At 37.0% G+C, this 17,463-nt stretch overlaps 1 protein-coding gene across 1 annotated transcript in view; it reads left to right on the top strand.

The window, feature by feature from the left end:
• The window catches only part of Frl (formin-like protein), a 708,708-nt gene that overhangs the window by 481,240 nt on the left and 210,005 nt on the right, over positions 1–17,463 (top strand). Inside the window, exon 20 of the mRNA XM_090382384.1 lies at positions 2,044–2,124. Coding sequence (XP_090238510.1) covers positions 2,044–2,124 — 81 coding nt within the window. The remainder of the gene's footprint in view (positions 1–2,043; positions 2,125–17,463) is intronic.

The raw sequence follows: 17,463 nt of genomic DNA, 5'->3' as shown, positions 1-17,463 counted from the left end.
TTAGAAGGGTTGAAATCAACTAAGTTGTCTTTGCCCCACTGGAGAATTACCTGAAGATCGGCGCCTTAGCTGCCAATGCGCCATAAAAAACCAAACCAAATCAAATCAAATCAAAAAACCTGAAGATCGGCATTTAAGGAATTGGTAGCAGATTTTCGAGAAGTTGAAGCTGATTGAGCAGGACAAGGTTTCTCAAAATGGAAAGTGGAATCCAATGTACTATCATCGGCAAAACTATGGATAGGATTGCCAGTCAGTGGAAGAAGGTCATTAATATACAAGAGGAAAAGAGTGGGAGAAAGAACTGAACCTTGGGGGACACCGGCATTAGTGGAGAAGTTAGAAGACAGAGAGCCATCTACCATCACCCTCAGTGAGCGATCAGAGAGAAAATTGGATAACCAATTACTAAAAACAGTTGGCAAACCATAAGATGGAACCTTTATGCCAAACACGATCAAAAGCCTTTGAGATGTCAAGAGCAACTACTTGTGCTTCACCGAACTTTTCCATTGAATTAGTCTATAAATGGGTAACATGAGCCAGAATATCACCAGTGGATCGACACTGACGGAATCCATACTGGCGATCGTTGATCAGACAGAAGGTTTCTAGGTAGTTTAAGAGTTGGTGGTTAATTGATTTCTCCATTACTTTAGAAAGAGTAGAAGTAATTGCAATGGGACGATAATTGGATGGGAGGGATTTGTGACCCTTTTTAGGAACTGGCTGGATAAGAAAGGAACTGGCTGGAACTGACTTTGGAATAAGAAAGTGAAAAAAGGCAGCAAAGAATAGGAGTAAGTTCAGGAGCACAGGTTTTGAGAACAAGTGGAGAAATACCATCAGGACCTGGAGCTTTCTTAGCATCAAGATTCATCAAAATCCTTCTGGTATCCTTTTGACGGAAGACCGCAGGAGGCAGTGAATGGAGTGTGTTGGGAATAGTGGGAGGTGTTTTACCAAGATCATTAATACATGAGCTGGAAGAAAAATGGGATTCTAGCAGGTCAGCTTTATCCTTGGCTGAAGTGACAACAGAACCATCTGGTTTGGACAGAGGTGGGAGCAGAGATGGGCAAAAGTTGTGGCCAATAGCTTTGTAGTAATGCACACATGTCATATACCATGACATGTTTGCCTTACTGAAACTCATTACCTGGCACATCATTCCTAAGCTTTCAAGATGCAGTATGACACCATATTGCTTGATAAGTTGACACAATTTATATTTGGCAAGGAATAGTTGCAGATGCTATAATTTTTTTTTTTAGTTGCGGATGAGTGAGATGGCAAATATGTTAGATTTGCCATCTCAGTCAGATTACTGGTTTAGCAAATATAACATATTTCATCACAACATATTTCTCAACAAGGACATTTCCAATTATTTCTCAATTACTTTCCCATCTCACTTATCTGACCTCAGTCCAGCAACTTCTGAAAGCTTATCTCAGTAATAGAGTTTATCAGGAAAGCACTCAAGCTCTAGTAGACTTGTGTGGGAAATAGTACAAGACAACTAGCAGTGCAATTTTGCTCTTCCAGTATATAGTCTTGATTTTAATGGCTAAGACATTGAACAATTTGAACAACATAATGTATACCACACTGTAATCAGTACAGCCTCTAGTTGTGATCCAAAATACCACGTGTAATCACATTAACTGCCATGCAAACCACATGGCAATCATTCTGAATAAGCTTGTTTAGGGAACAGAGTCACTTTCATTCTGTTGTCACTTTGTTAACACTTTCTCCTTCTCATACTTTTAATTTTTGCAGAAATTTTCTGAAAAGCATAAGTTTTTTTTTTTTTTTTTTTTTCTACATAGTCTAGATATTGTCTAATTTAAATTTCAGCTATGTGCAATTAACTATTTTGCTTTCATGGATATCCATAATGAAGCAACTTAATTATAATCACTCTAAATGTACTTAAATAATTATTTTATTTCTCTTATACTGCTGTTTTTTCTATTCTGTAAAAAATTGTTTCTTTAATATAAATGTTAACTTCTTTTCTTAAATAAACAATTTCAGGTAATTTTAGCATTTGGAAACTATATGAATAGTTCAAAACGGGGTCCAGCTTATGGCTTTAAATTGCAGAGTTTGGATATGGTAAGTATAAATTTACATATGTATGCTAATACACTTAATTTTTATACTTAAGCTTTTTTGCGAGTTCATTATCTATGAATTGATTGTTAATTTTGTTCACTTCACCTATGATTCTAACTATGCATTCATATATGAATGCATCTAGAGTATACATGTGGACCAAAACCAGGTTGACAACTTTAATCAAATACTTTAAGAATACAGAAAGTCATAAACATGATCACTTGCAGTGTATAAGGAAACAATTTGACTTTCACCAAAACCGGGTTGACAACTTTAATCAAATACTTTAAGCAGAAAGTCATAAACGTGATCACTCGCAGTGTATGAGGAAACAATTTACTTTCATCTGCAGGCATTTAATATAAGTTTCCTTAGTTTTCCTGAAGTTGTTTCCCTGATAGCCTAATTCTTCTCATATGCACTATATCATATGTTGAACAAACTTGTTTGTTGCCTCAGTGATATGCAGTTGCAATTGATGGAAGGTACTAGGCATCAAAGACATTTTCACCTTAATCCTTCACAAATTCCAAGGCAATAAAATTTAAAGATTTCAGATATAGAGACTGTATGCACTGGTGCTCACATTCTTCTGTATAGAAATGTTGTTCACTGTCTTGTGAAAAATCAATGTTCCATTTCTTTATTTGAGACATCTGATAATTGTGAAGCATGTCCAAGCTACAGACTAGATAAGAACGAATAGCCAACTTCCATGAAGTTTTTGCTGTGCCATCATTAGCAAGTGCATGTATACTTATGTGTACACCAATGCTAGGAACATAGTAAATAAATTTGATGAATTTGAAGTATCGTTCAAATTATCAAATGCACATATCGTCGGATATTAGAAACAAAGTGTCACTCAGATATAAGAGATGCAAAATTTGAATGTGGGGAGTACATGTACAGAAAGGACAGACAGGGTGGGGGGGTTATGCGCTTAGTTAAAAAGTACATAAAATCTAAGGCTACATCCCGTTGACATGGTGACCAGTGTAATGAGTAGAAATGTATAGGCCTAATTGACTATGATGAGTATAATAAGCAACTATATAGACATATAGAGTGAGCCAATAAATTAGCCAAAAATGTCTTATAATAGAAGATTTTAACTTTCCAGATGGCAGTGAGAGAAAGCAATAATTGATCTGATTGTCAGCAGAGACCCTTCATCCATTACGAATCTCCAAATAATAAAAAAAAAAAAAAAAACTGTGTGTATCCTGTAAGCACAAAGTTGTTTTTTGTGTAAACATCTTTGACAAAAATCAGAACTGTTTTAAAATCAAACAGCTAGAACCGAAATCATGACGCTGTAACATTTTATGCTCAAGCCCATTACTTACTCTACCGAATCAATGTTAGTGACATTAGCATAATAATTCAGTCTGAAATATTACCAATGCTAGGAATTTAGTAAATAAATTTGATGAATTTGAGGTATTGCTCAAAACATCAAAGGCAGATATTGTTGCGATTTCAGAGACGTGGTGTCACACAGATATAAGGAATGCAGAACTGGAATTTGGGGAGTACAATATCTACAGAAAGGATAGACGGGATAGGAAAGGAGGAGGGGTTATGCTATTAGTTAAAAAACACATAAAATCCAAGGAAGTGAAGCCAGTCGACATCGCTGGACAGTGCAGTGTCGAGTCAGTTTGGTGTGACATAAGCATTGGGAGATCAAAATTGAGAGTAGGAGTGTGCTATAGGCCTTATGACTCTGATGAGTATAATAAGAAACTGTACGGAGAAATAGAGTGGGCCAGTAAATCAGAGAGTCTTATAATGGGGGATTTTAATTTCCCGGATATTGACTGGAATTTGGGGGCTGGTCACTCACACACACTAGCAAGGCTTTTGTGGATTTATTGGATGATTGTTTTCTACATCAGCATGTTCGGGAGGCAACTAGAGGGAGTAATACTCTTGATTTGATTATCAGTAGTGATTCTTCATGCATTAAGAATCTGCAGATAAATGAACCACTAGGTGGCAGTGATCACAGTGTTCTGAAGTGGGAGTTACTCAAAGAGGTAACTACCATTAGGGGTAAAGAGAAGGGGTATTGCTTTCGTAAAGGTGACTACGATGGACTGAGACAGTATTTAAATTCTACTGATGATGTTACCAACAGCAAATTCAAAATGGGAAGCATTCAAAGAACTTATCTTGGAAGCTACTAGGCTTTACATACCAACTAAGAAATATTGTTCAAGGTTTAGGCCTAAATGGATGTCAGATGAATTAATGAGGCATATGGCAGAGAAGAAAAATGCATGGGATACATACAAATTAACACGTGACACAGAAGCCTATGATAGATACAAGTTGATCTGTAACCAAGTTACAAAGGAGGTTAGGCAGGCGAAGGCAGATTACAAGAGATCCTTGGCAAGGGATGCGAAGAAAAACAGCAAAGAGTTCTTTACGTATGAAAACTCTAGAAGGAAGGGGATGAATCAGATTGGTCCACTTGATATCGATGGGTCAACTGTTGATGACCCTGCTCAGGTAGCTAACAAACTAAATGAATATTTTGCATCGACATTCACACATGAGGAGTTATTCAGCGAGGGGAATGCCAGAGGTGTATACAACTCTAGCAGTAAGCTAGAGAATCTTGTAATAACTGAGAGTAAAGTGAAGGAGAAATTGTTGAAGATAAACACAAGAAAGGCACCTGGGGTGGATGGGATCTATCCAGTTATATTAAAGGAGGCAGCAAAGGAAGTAAGCAAACCCTTAGCCATAATTATAAGAGCTTCCTTGGACTCAGGGGAGATACCCATGGACTGGAGATGTGCAAATGTGACCCCAATTCACAAAGGAGGATCAAAAGCTGACACAAGTAATTATAGACCTGTGAGTTTAACTTCTGTTCCCGGAAAATTAATGGAGGCACTGGTTAAAGGAGCACTGCAGGATCATCTAGACAAGACTTCAGTTATAGCTCGGACACAGCATGGTTTTGTTAAGGGGAAGTCTTGCCTGACCAATTTGATTGGATACTATGATGCAGTCACAAAAGAACTGGATGCAGGGAATAACTTTGATATTATATACTTGGATCTTAGAAAGGCTTTTGATACTGTTGCACATGGAAGACTGCTGCACAAATTGGAGCAGTGTGGCATTTGAGGAAAATTGCTGATACGGATAAAGGGGTGGTTGAGGGGGAGAAGACAGAGAGTGGTAACCAATGGACACTGCTCATCATGGACTAATGTTATTAGTGGAGTCCCTCAGGGTTCAGTATTGGGTCCTTTATTGTTTTCTGTATTTATAAATGATATTGATGATGGTATATCAAGCTTAATGTCCAAGTTTGCAGATGATACGAAGGTTGGCAGGGTTGTCAAGGACACTACTGACACTATGCTGCTGCAACAGGATTTGGAAAGGTTGAGCAGATGGGCTTCGAGGTGGCAAATGAAGTTTAACATTGACAAATGTAAAGTACTACATATGGGAAACAGCAACTCCAGAGCAATGTATCAACTCTGTGGTACTACACTGTCAGTGGTAGAGAATGAAAGGGACCTGGGGGTGGTTGTGCAGGCAGATATGAAGTTCTCTGAGCAGTGCAGACGGGCTGCAAGAGTAGCTCATGGTGTATTGTCAATGATATATAGGAATTTTTCTAGCAGGGATAAGGAGGTGATTATTCCCTTGTATAAGGCAATGGTCAGGCCACACCTAGAGTACTGTATACAGGCCTGGAGGCCTCATTTCAAGAAGGATGTAGAGCTGCTGGAACGAGTACAGAGACATAGTGACATAGTGTTTTGGTAGGTTACTAGCGGTATCCAGAGTTTCACCTATATCCGCCATTGTTTAAGCGTTTATCTTTGTCAGCATAAATTTTTTAACAATTTCTCTAATGATAACGTATACAATTTTGAATTTTGACTAATAAAAAAAAAAAAAAAAGTATATATATATATATATATCTATATATATATATATTTACTTAGGTCTAGTTATGCTTATGTTATATATATAAAAAAAAAAAAAAAAAAAAAAAACCTTTTATTTTACCCTTTAATTTGTATTTCAGTGTATGTAGTGTGTTGTTCTCATTGTTTGTGGCTGGCAACTGGCATTTAGCAGCAGGGAGTCGCGGACTTGTAGTGTCCCGACCCCCCGCTCCCGTCACTTGCCACGTGGAGGCAGCCAGTTTCTCTTGCACTCTTAATCATTTCCTTATTAAACAATATTTTGGTAGTACCCTGGCTCTCGCAGGGCTCAGTCCTGACCTAGGGCGGGCGTTTTAGGATGTTTTTAGTAGCCGGACCCCTGCACACGCAGGGCCCAATCCTGTCCTTGTTGAGAAGCCCGGCATTCTAGGTTATTTTATATCTATTTCAATTCTTTATCATTTACATAGGCATATAGTCAGTCAGTCTTACATAGGCATAAAAGTCAGTCAGGCATTCTAGGTTATTTTATATCCATTTCAATTCTTTATCATTTACATAGGCATAAAAGTCAATCAGTCTCTTATAATCACTGTTGTTTTCTTATGTGCTAGGTGAGTTTTTGTGTGTCACGTACAAGTTTGTGTGTTCCCTGACCTTTTCATGTGGTCAGCAGGTATACTGTCTTACTTTTCAAGCCGTCGGTCCATGGCAGACTGTGTTTTCCTTGTCCTGCCCTTCTTCCTTTCACTTGGTAATTATTGACAATACAACACGCGTTACCTTCACAGTGTAGTGTTGTCACAGGACACGGTTACCTGCTAGTCTGGCAGGCCTAGGAGAGTCCTTCTCTGGAATGCTCTCTCTGCAAAGTTCGCCAGTGCTTGGAAGGTTTCCAGTGATTCCGTCACTTTGAATAAATCCTCCGTGTGGTACACCTCTGTTATTAGCTGGAACGGTTGCCTCAGGTCCGTGTAGTTAATGCAGTCCAGCATTATGTGTTGCACTGTTTCGTGCGACCCGCATTTGCAGTCAGGAGAATCGGCCAGCCTCAGAGCATGTAGTCTTGAGTTTAAGCTTCCGTGGCCCGACATGAGGAAAGTAGTGTATAATCCTGGTTGCAGCCAAGGTTTGTTTGTCTTGCTTATTTCTTACGAGTACAGAGAAGGGCAACAAGATTAGTGAATGGAACAAAGGGGTGCTCTTACGAAGAAAGGCTTAAGTTTTGCAAATTACAGTGTCTGGAGACTAGCCACCAGCTAGGTAATCTGATAGAGGTGTACAAAGCCTTGAATGGTTTGAGCATGCTCAGTGCTGATGGGATTCTTCCTCTTGCTCAGAATAATCACCTGAGAGGGCATAAATTCAAATTGAGGAAAGACAGATGTAGGATAGATGTGCAGAAATTTGCCTTTAGCCAGTGGGTGGTTGATAGGTGGAACAGACTTCCATCCCTTGTCGTGGAAGTTGATAGCCTAAATAAGTTTAAGGCTCAGCTGGACAGGTATTTCGAACAAACAGAGGGGTGAAGTGGAAGTGGTTATTTTTTATTTATTTATTTTACTTTTTTTTTTTTTTTTGTCTGATGCTGCATAAGCTTGCTTTCTTGCATCAAATGCCTCTACTAATGCTAATGCTATATAGCTGAAAGTAACAGCTGATGCAATATTACTTCATCACCTACGCGTGCCAATGTCATCTGATGCAATATGTAAGAAATATTGCCATATAATTACGTTATTCGGAAGACAATTACAATTTTAAGGGGTGATGCACTTTCTTTCTTTGTGTGTGCGCGTTTGTGAATTGATTGTATACTGTTAGTGTGCGCGCGCGCACGCGTTTGTGAACTGATTGTATACTGTTAGTGTGCGCGCGTGCTAACAGTATACAATCAGTTCACAAAACCAACATTACTGACAATAATCACAGTTTAATTATATCAAAATCACACATTAAAATTTGACAAAAATCTTACAAATTATAATCAAACATTTAAATATTATAATAATCTTAATATACTTTAATAATACTTAAATAATCTTAAGTATTATAATAATAAGAAGAAAATGGGATATTTTTTCCGGGGGATATTAATCGGAGAAATAATCTTAAGTATTATAATAATATGGAATTTTTTTTTTTTTTTGGGGGAAATTTTTCCTGTTACCCCTTTCAAAATATCATGCCAGTGCCCGTGGTCAGGCCTAATGTACTTGTCAAAAAATTCGAGAAAGTACAGCTAATAACGAATACCTGTATAATTATAGTTTTAGTTATGCTAATGATGCAGCTGTTACAATGCATTACTCTAAATTTTCATATTCTGAAAGTATCTTATTTCAAGTTTTTTATCTTTAGCATTTCAATGCCATACCTATAATTATTGCTCAAACGCCCTATACAAATACCAATATTCGACTTGAAAAATTACAAATTAAAAGCAGTATAATAAAGTAAATTAATTTAGTCATTTTTATTTGCTTAACATAATTTAAAACTGTTTGTTTCTGTAACAGGAAACATGATCTTCAAATTGAGAGAGGTATTTGCTGTTAAAATATTTATTGTTTTTTATATTCTTTCTACAAAATTAATCTAATAAGGTAAATTTTTACTTACTAAAAAATTAATAAATATATAGAATATATTTATTAATAGTATCTACTATATTAATAATCTACTATATGAATAATAATAATCTATTAATATTAATAATCTACTCTACTACAGTGGATTCCGGTTATATGGGCCACCGGTTAATCGGGGCAGCCGTTTATTTCGGGCAAATCTTAAAAAACAGAACCCAATCGAGAAAATAGCAGAGTTTACTTTGCTTAATTGGGACAGAATGCCGTTTAATCGGGGCAGGAGACCGCAGCACTAGAGATTACCCTAAGATTTTTCTCTGACCGTACCACGTAGTTTGGTCGAATTTTTGGAGGTCCCAACCATAAAACAATAAAAACAATTAGCAATCACCTGTTTATTGGACTTTTCTGTTAGTGCAATCTATTGTAAACGGATAGTAAACTCAATCTTATTGAATTTGCGACAATACTGACAGCTGGAATTCTGTGGGTTATTATGGTAAAATGTGTTTACACTTCCATGGAATCTTCAATCATAGAAAAAAAATAATTTTCAGAATCTTCTCTTCATTCCTATTTTTAAAGCTTTATAACTCATTACTCCGTTCCAACTTGCCCGTATTGTGTTACTTGCAATTTGTGTGTGCAATGTTTTTTTGTTATTGATTGCTTATGTTTTTACTGTTTTAAATTTCAGCCCCCACCAACAAATGTCAGTGAACAGAAATGTCAACTAGTTTAGTTAGTATTTACATATTACAGTAGGTATTAATTATTCTGATTATCACGTATATTCTTCCGAATTTCCCGTATCATTTAATTTTTTAATTAGTAAAATAATAAAGGGTAAATTTGTGCTTAATATATCTTTGCTTTTATAGCCTGTGGATAACATTCCTCCTATTTTCGCTAATTACAATCGCTGTTTAATAGAATTAAAATTCAATTCACAAACGTGATCATAATGACCGGTGCTTACTGCACATCATATAATGAACGGTACTTTACTATGATGAGTTCATCGTAACGTGATTTGATTGTACACTGAACCAATTGTAAAAGGGGGGGGGGGTACATTGTATTTTTAACTATTTACGTAAAACTTCCGATAATTGGGGCAGCCGCTTAATTGGGCCAAAATGCACTAGTCCCGATGTGTCCCAAATAACTGGAATCGACTGTATATTTTTACAATATCGTAGATACTGTCGGGATTTTTGGCCAGATCCCTGGTACCCATATGTAGAATTGCATTTGTCAATGTTAAATTTCAGTTGCCACTTCTCAGCTCATCTGCCCAAACTTATCCAGATCCTGTTGCAGCAGTATACTGTCATTACTGTTATTAACAACTCTGCCAACCTTTGTATCATCTGCAAACTTTGACATTAAGCTTGATATACCTTCATCAGTATCATTGATAAATATATGCAAAACAACAATGGGCCCAACACCGAACCCTGGGGGACAGCACTAAAAGCAGTCCACAAAGAGCAGTGTCCATTGATTACCAAGAAGACAGAGACTTTGCCACGAGTCTCTGTCTTCTCCCACTCAACCATCCTTTTATCCATTGCAGCAACTTGCTCTTAATACCATACTGCTCCAGTACCTGTATAATTATAGTTTTAGTTATGCTAAAACTATAATTAATACAGGTACTAAGTTATAGTTTTAGTCTTCCATATGCAACAGTATCAAAAGCTTTGCTGAAATCCAAATATACATCAAAATTATTTTTTGCACCCAGTTCCTTTTTGATCACATTGTATCCAATCAAATTGTTCAGACAAGACTTCTCCTTAACAAACCCATGCTGTGTCTGAATGATTACTGCATTCTTGCTTAGATTATCCTGCAATGCTTCTTTAACCAGTGACTCCATTATTTTCCCTGGAACAGAAGTCAAACTAACGGGTCTGTAATTATTTGTGTCACCCTTTGATTACCCTCTGTGAATTGGAGATACATTTGCACATCTCCAGTCCTTGGGGACTTCCCATGAATCCAAGGATGCTTTCACAATTATGGCTAAGGGTTTGCTTACTTCCTTTGCCCCCTCCTTTAATATAACTGCATAGATCCCATCCACCCCAAGTGCTTTTCTTACCTTTAACTTCAACAATTTCACCTTCACTTTGCTTTAAATTATTACAAAATAATTTAACTCCCTGTTAGAGTTTGATTAACATCTGGCCTTCTCCTCCTTGAATAACTCCTCATATGTGAATGTAGATAAAAAGTACTCATTTAGTTTGGCAGCCATCTGAGAATGATCATCTGCAGTCAACCCATTGATATCAAGTAGACCAATTTGATTCTGCCTTTGCTTGCATATCTCCCTTTGTGACTTGATTACAGACTAGCTTACATCTACCATATGTTTCTGTGTTTCCTGATAATTTATATGCATCCCATGCATTTTTCTTCTCTGCCACGAGTCTCATTAGTTCATCTGACATCCATTTGGGCCTAAACCTAGAACAGTATTTATTAGTTGGAACAAAAAGCCTAGTAGCTTCCAAGATTACTTCTTTAAATTTTTCCCATTTAGAATTCACTGTTTTTAACATCATTAGTTGGTTCCACTGTATAGAATTTAAAAAATCTCTGAGACTCCAATTATATCCAGTTACATTAAAGGAGGCAGCATAGGAACTAAGCAAACCCTTAGCTTTAATTATGAGAGCATCATTGGACTCAGGGAAAGCCCCCACGGACTGGAGATGTGCAAATGTATCAACAATTCACAAAGGGGGATCGGAGAGTGACACGAGTAATTACAGACCAGTTAATTTAACTTCTGTTCTGGGTAAAATCATGGAGTCACTAGTAAAGATGCATTGCAGGATCGTCTAGACAAGACTGCAGCAATAATTCAGAGACAGCATGGGTTTGTTAATGGAAAGTCTTGTCTGACAAATTTGATTGGATATTATGATGTGGTTACAAAGGAACTCGATGCAAAAAATATTTTGATATCACATACTTGGATTTCAAGAAAGCTTTTGACACTGTTGCGCCTGGAAGACTACTGTACAAATTGGAGCAGAATGGTATTAAGGGTAAGTTGCTACAGTGGATAAAAGGGTGGTGTAGTGGGAGAAGACAGAAGGTGGTAATCAATGGATTAATGTTTTTAGTGGGCTCCCACAGGGTTCGGTATTGGGCCCACCATTGTTTTGTATATTTATCAATGATATTCGTGAAGGTATATCAGGCTTAGTGTCAAAGTTTTCAGATGATACAAAGTAATGGCAGTATGCTGCTGCAACAGAATCTAGAAAATTTAGGCAGATGGGCTGAGAAGTGGCAACTGAAGTTTAACATTGACAAATGCAAAGTACTGCATGTGGGTTGAGGTAACCCCAGAGGAATATACCAACTGTGTGGTACTACACTTAGAGTGGAAAAAAATGAAAAAACCTGGGACTATGTGTATTTTAGTGCAATTGCATCATTTATACACAGCTAAATATAGATTAGCAAATTTGCAATAGCAACATCGTTTAAGTTACCTGGGAGTAATTATGCAGTAAGATATGAAGTTTTGTGAGCAATGCAGACAGGCTGCAAGAGCAGGGAAAAGGAGGTGATTATCCCTTTATATAAGGCAATGGTCAGGCATGCTTGAGTACTGCATACAGGTCTGGAGGCCTTATTTTAGGAAGGATGTACCAAGAGAGGCTTAAGTTCTGCAAATTGCAGTGGCTGGAGAGTAGGCACCTGCGAGGTGATCTGATTGAGGTGTATAAGGACTTGAATGGGTTGAGCACTCTGGATTCTGATGGTATTCTTCCACTTGCTCAGATTATGAACGTAACGGCACATAAATTCAAATTGAGGAAAGAAAGTTATAGAATAGATGTGTGGAAATTTGCCTTTAGCCAGCAGGTGGTTATTTGCTGGAACCAACTTCCATCTGTCATTGTGGAAATTCATACCTTAAATAAATTCAAGGAGGAACTGGACAAACGTTTAAAGGGAATGTTTGTGTGAATTTTTTATTTTTTATTTTTTTTTTGGATGATGCTACATAAGCTGATACGCTTGCTTTCTTGCATCCCATGCCTTCATTACTATTACTCCTGTAGTCACCTTTATGAAAGCAAAAACCCTTCCCTTTACCCCTGATAGTAGTTATATCTTTAAGTAAATCTCAATCAGTACACTGTGATCATTGCCACCTAGTGGTTTCTTTATCTGTAAATTCTTAATGCATGAATAATCACTGTTAATAATCATATCACTCCCTCTGGTTGCCTCTCTAACATGCTGCTGTAGAAAACAATCGTCCATTAAATACACAAAATCTTGCTAGTGTGCAAGTGACCAAACCACACATTCCAGTCAATATCTGGGAGGTTAAAATCCCCCATTATAAGATACTCTGATTTACTGGTCCACTCTCTTTCTCTGTATACTAGTTCATTGTACTCATCAGAGTCATTAGGCCTATAACAAACTCCTACCCTCATTTTTGCTTTCCCAGTGCTTAGGTCACACCAAACTGACTCAACATTGCACTGTCCATCTATATCAACTGGATGCACTTCCTTAGATATTATGTGTTTCTTTACTAACAGCATTACCCCTAGTGGTTTTTGATGTGTAAACATCAAAACCACTAGGATGCATGATCATAATGTATCTATGTGGTGGGATTTATTTAAAGATTTAACTACTGTTATGGGCAAAGGGAAGGGTATTTGCTTTTATAAAGGGTGACTGTAGTGGTCAGAATAGTGCATAGAAGGTTTCATCTTCTATGCAGTGTGATCAACTATTGAAGTTACCAACAGCATTTTTGAATAGGAAACATTCAGGAATGTAATTTGGAGGCTATAGGCTTTTTATAAAAATTAAGAGATGCTGTTCAAGACTTAGACCTAAATAGATTTAGATGTACTGTTGAGACTCATGGCAGAGAAGTAGAATATATGGAATGCATATAAATTATCCAGTAACAGTAGATATAAATGTCTGCAATCAAGTCACAAAGGAGGTTAGGCAAACTAATGCAAATTACAAGACACCTCTTGCACCCTGTATCAATAGAAGGAAATGGATTATTCACATTGGTCCACTAGATATGAATAGTTTAACCTGCTCAAGTTGCTGACAGTTTGAATAAGTATTTTGCATCTACGTTGAATCATGAAGAATTTTTCAGAGATTGATATGCCAGAAGTGGTTCATATTCTGACTGGGAGATGAGTGATTGTGTGATATCTGAAAATAAAATGGAATAGAAAATTTTCAAGCTAAATGTAAAAAAAAGCACCTTGAGTGGATGGTATCTATCCAGATATATTAAGGGAGGCAATAAAGGGGGATAGCAAACCTTTAGCCTTAATTATGAGAGCATCCTTGGATTCAGGTGAAGACCCTATGGACTGGATATGTGTGAATGTGTTCTGATTTTGCAAAGGATAATGTGAGTAATTACAGACCTTTTAGCTTGACTTCTCTTCTGGGGAAAGTATTGGTCACTAGTTAAAGAAGTAATGCAGAGCCATCTAGACAGGAATGCATTTATGTATGCAATCACAGCATGCATTTTTCAAGGCAATCTTTTCTGACCAATTTTATTGGACCCTTTTACACATTGAAAAAGGAACTGGATGAAAAATATAATCTTGACATCATATACTTAGATTATAGAAAAACCTTTAATATTGTTGAATAGAAATGACTACTGTATAAATTGGAGGAGTGTGTGTGTGTGGCATTAAGAGCAAATTACTGCTATGGATAAAGGAATAGTTGAGTGAGAAAAAAAGGACAGAGAATTATTATCAGTAGCACTGCTCTTCTTGTATAAATGTTATTGGTGGAGTCCCCAGGGCTCAGTGCTGGCCATATCATTGTATTCAGTATTTATTAATGGGTATTGGTGAAGGCACACCAGGGCTATTGGCTTAGCTTATAGCAAAGGTTGGCAGGGTAGTTAATGACAGGAATGACAATGTACTACTGCAAAATGATGTAGTCAGCTATGAAATTCTCTGGACAGCGCAGACAGTTTGTCAGTACAGCTCAAGGAGTTTTGAAAGTAAGTAATATATAGAAACTTTGCTAGCAGGGATAAAGAGGTGATTATCCCTTTGTATAAGGCATGGGTTAGGCCACATCTTGAGTACTGCCTACTGATCTGGAACCTCATTTCTAGAAGAATATGAATCTGTTGGAGCAATTGTAGAGAAGAGCAACAAGGTTAGTAAGGGAACAAAATGATGCTCTTACTAGGAAAGGCTTCAGTTCTGCGCATTGCACCATCTGGAGACTAGAAACCTGTGACTAAATCTGATTGAGGTGTTTAAGGCTCTGAATGGATTGAGTACGCTCAATGCTGATGTAATCATAATTGAGATTATTCAATCACAGTAAAGTTATTAAAATAGTACTGAGTTTATGCTGCATGTTTCAATCTACGAGTACCACAATATGACAGTGTTCTTTAACTGTTTGCCTGTACACTCCTCTGACCTGATGTGGAGTGTCAACTGAAAATTGTTTTTAAATATAGGAATTGCACTGCAGGCATAATATAAAATTTCACACACAAAATATGAATAATATATATATATATAAAATTATATTATTTATTTTTTTTTTTTTTATGTGTAGAATGTAGTAGGTATATATCTATTATTTAACTAATGCTAATAAAGAAAATACGGTGTACCCTGAGAGCGATATATGTTGAATAAAGGGGGAAGAGAGGAAAATAAAAGAGTAACGTTATAAACAAGAAGAAACAAAGTGCGAATTTTGAAAAAACGAAATGCAAATTTTGAAAAGAACGACCAAGGTAGAAATAGCATTGCAGTATCTTTCATAATTTATGTGTCTTCTTCAGAGGTCATCCACCCAAATTATGAAAAAGAAGCATAATTTGGGTGGCGATAATATGAATTTGAATAGCGATAATATGATAAATCATATTATCGCTATTCAAATTCATATCCTATTTCTCTACTAAATTTTAATTTTATTATTCGTAATTATTATATATATATATATATATATATATATTGTAATCCTTGTCTGCTAGGCTAACACACATTTCTGGACTAGTTGACATTAGCTGTGGGGGGGGGGGTGAAACTGTTATTGACAGTTTCATAAAAAAATAATAAGAAGAAGAAGAAAATTTAAAAAAAAAACTAATAAGAGAAAAGGAAATATTAATTTCCCTCCTCCCTTAAGTAATTATCCAGCTGATCTTTGAATTCCCCGAAACTATCAGCCTCTACCACCCTTGTAGTTCACTTATTCCAGTAATTTATAACTCGCTGGTTAGAATAAAACGTCCTGCAATCCAGTCTAAACAACTCCCCCTGTAACTTGAAATTATGGCCCCTTGTTCTAGAATCATTTATAACCATGAAAATTTTGTCCTAATTCATTTTGCTTAAGCTTCTCAGAGCATTAAACACCCCAATCAAGTCTCCTCCAAGGTGCCTAGTTTCCAAGCTCTGCAACCCACATATTTGAAATCTTTCCTTATATTGACGCCCTTTTGCCGATCTCACCAGGCAAGTTACCTGTCTTTGGACCCTTTCAAGAAGCACAATGTCTTTCTTTAGGTGCAGTCTCCATACCTGAACACAGTATTCTAAGTGTGGTCTAACAATAGCCTTATATAATGGGATTATGATGTCCTTATCTCTACTAGCAATTGTTCGATAAATCATTGATAGGACACCATGGGCCCTACTTGCAACTAGTCTACAATGCTCGGAGGACTTCATATCTGACCATATTATAATACCAAGTCCCTTTCCTCCTCTACCAGCTTTAGATCAACTCTGCCAAGTGTATAAGTTATTTTGGGATTACTGTTCCCCGAAACTGGACTAGTTGACATTGGACCAGGTGCAATACCTTACACTTTGCTGGATTAAAACATAGCTGCCATTTTTCTTGATCATCCCTGAAGTCTATATAGGTCATTCTGAAGAAGCTCTGCTTGGCAGCAATCATTAATTACTCTACCAATCTTTACATCATCTGCAAATGTAGACATCATGCCCTCTATCCCTTCATCAATGTCATTTATGAAAATAAAAAACAACAGTGGTCCTAATACTGATCCTTGAGGAACCTCACTTCTTACATCAACCCAATCTGAGGAATAACCATATATCACAACCTTCTGCCTCCTTCTCTGAAGCCATCCAGCTATCCATCTAAGGATTTTCCCAGTGATTCCAACCTGGTCCAGCTTATAAAGTAACTGCTCATGTGGGACTGTGTCAAATGCCTTGCTGAAATCCAAATAAACAATGTCGAAATGATTCCCTAGGTCCAGCTCTTGTCGACACTGTCCTGGGAGCATGTATAAATGTAAGCAGCATTGTACTTAGCTTTAGTTGTAACATTGGTAGCAGCTGCAAACCAAATATCAGCACCATAAACCATAATGGGAAAAAATATCAACTTTTAGTACAATACTAGAGTTTTTTTTTTTTTTTTTTTTTTGATAAACCCTATGCAGGAAATTCTAACAACTGCAGCTACAAACGTTTTGATTTTTTCATTGATTTTAGTGACATGTACATGAAACCTAAAACTACATGACACTCAGCCTAAAACACTGATGGATCCAATATCTCTCTATTACAGAAGATTTAGGAGAAGTCCGGTTGGCCTGCCTCCCTAAAATTCACTCATGCACACCTTCTTGATGGTAAGCCCTGTTACGTCACTTAGGTGGCAACGAACGTGTAGAGTGGTTCTCTTCAAGACGCCTGGTCAGCGTGAAGAGGAAAAGACCAAACCCTCCAGCACATGAAAGCACGACGAAACAAATG

The sequence above is a fragment of the Mastigoproctus giganteus genome, chromosome 1, assembly GCF_048544385.1.
Source record: "Mastigoproctus giganteus isolate SK-2022 chromosome 1, ASM4854438v1, whole genome shotgun sequence".
NCBI classification, from domain to species: domain Eukaryota; kingdom Metazoa; phylum Arthropoda; class Arachnida; order Uropygi; family Thelyphonidae; genus Mastigoproctus; species Mastigoproctus giganteus.
Note: the sequence above shows the minus strand (reverse complement) of the source record. Positions and strands in the feature narration are given on the sequence as shown.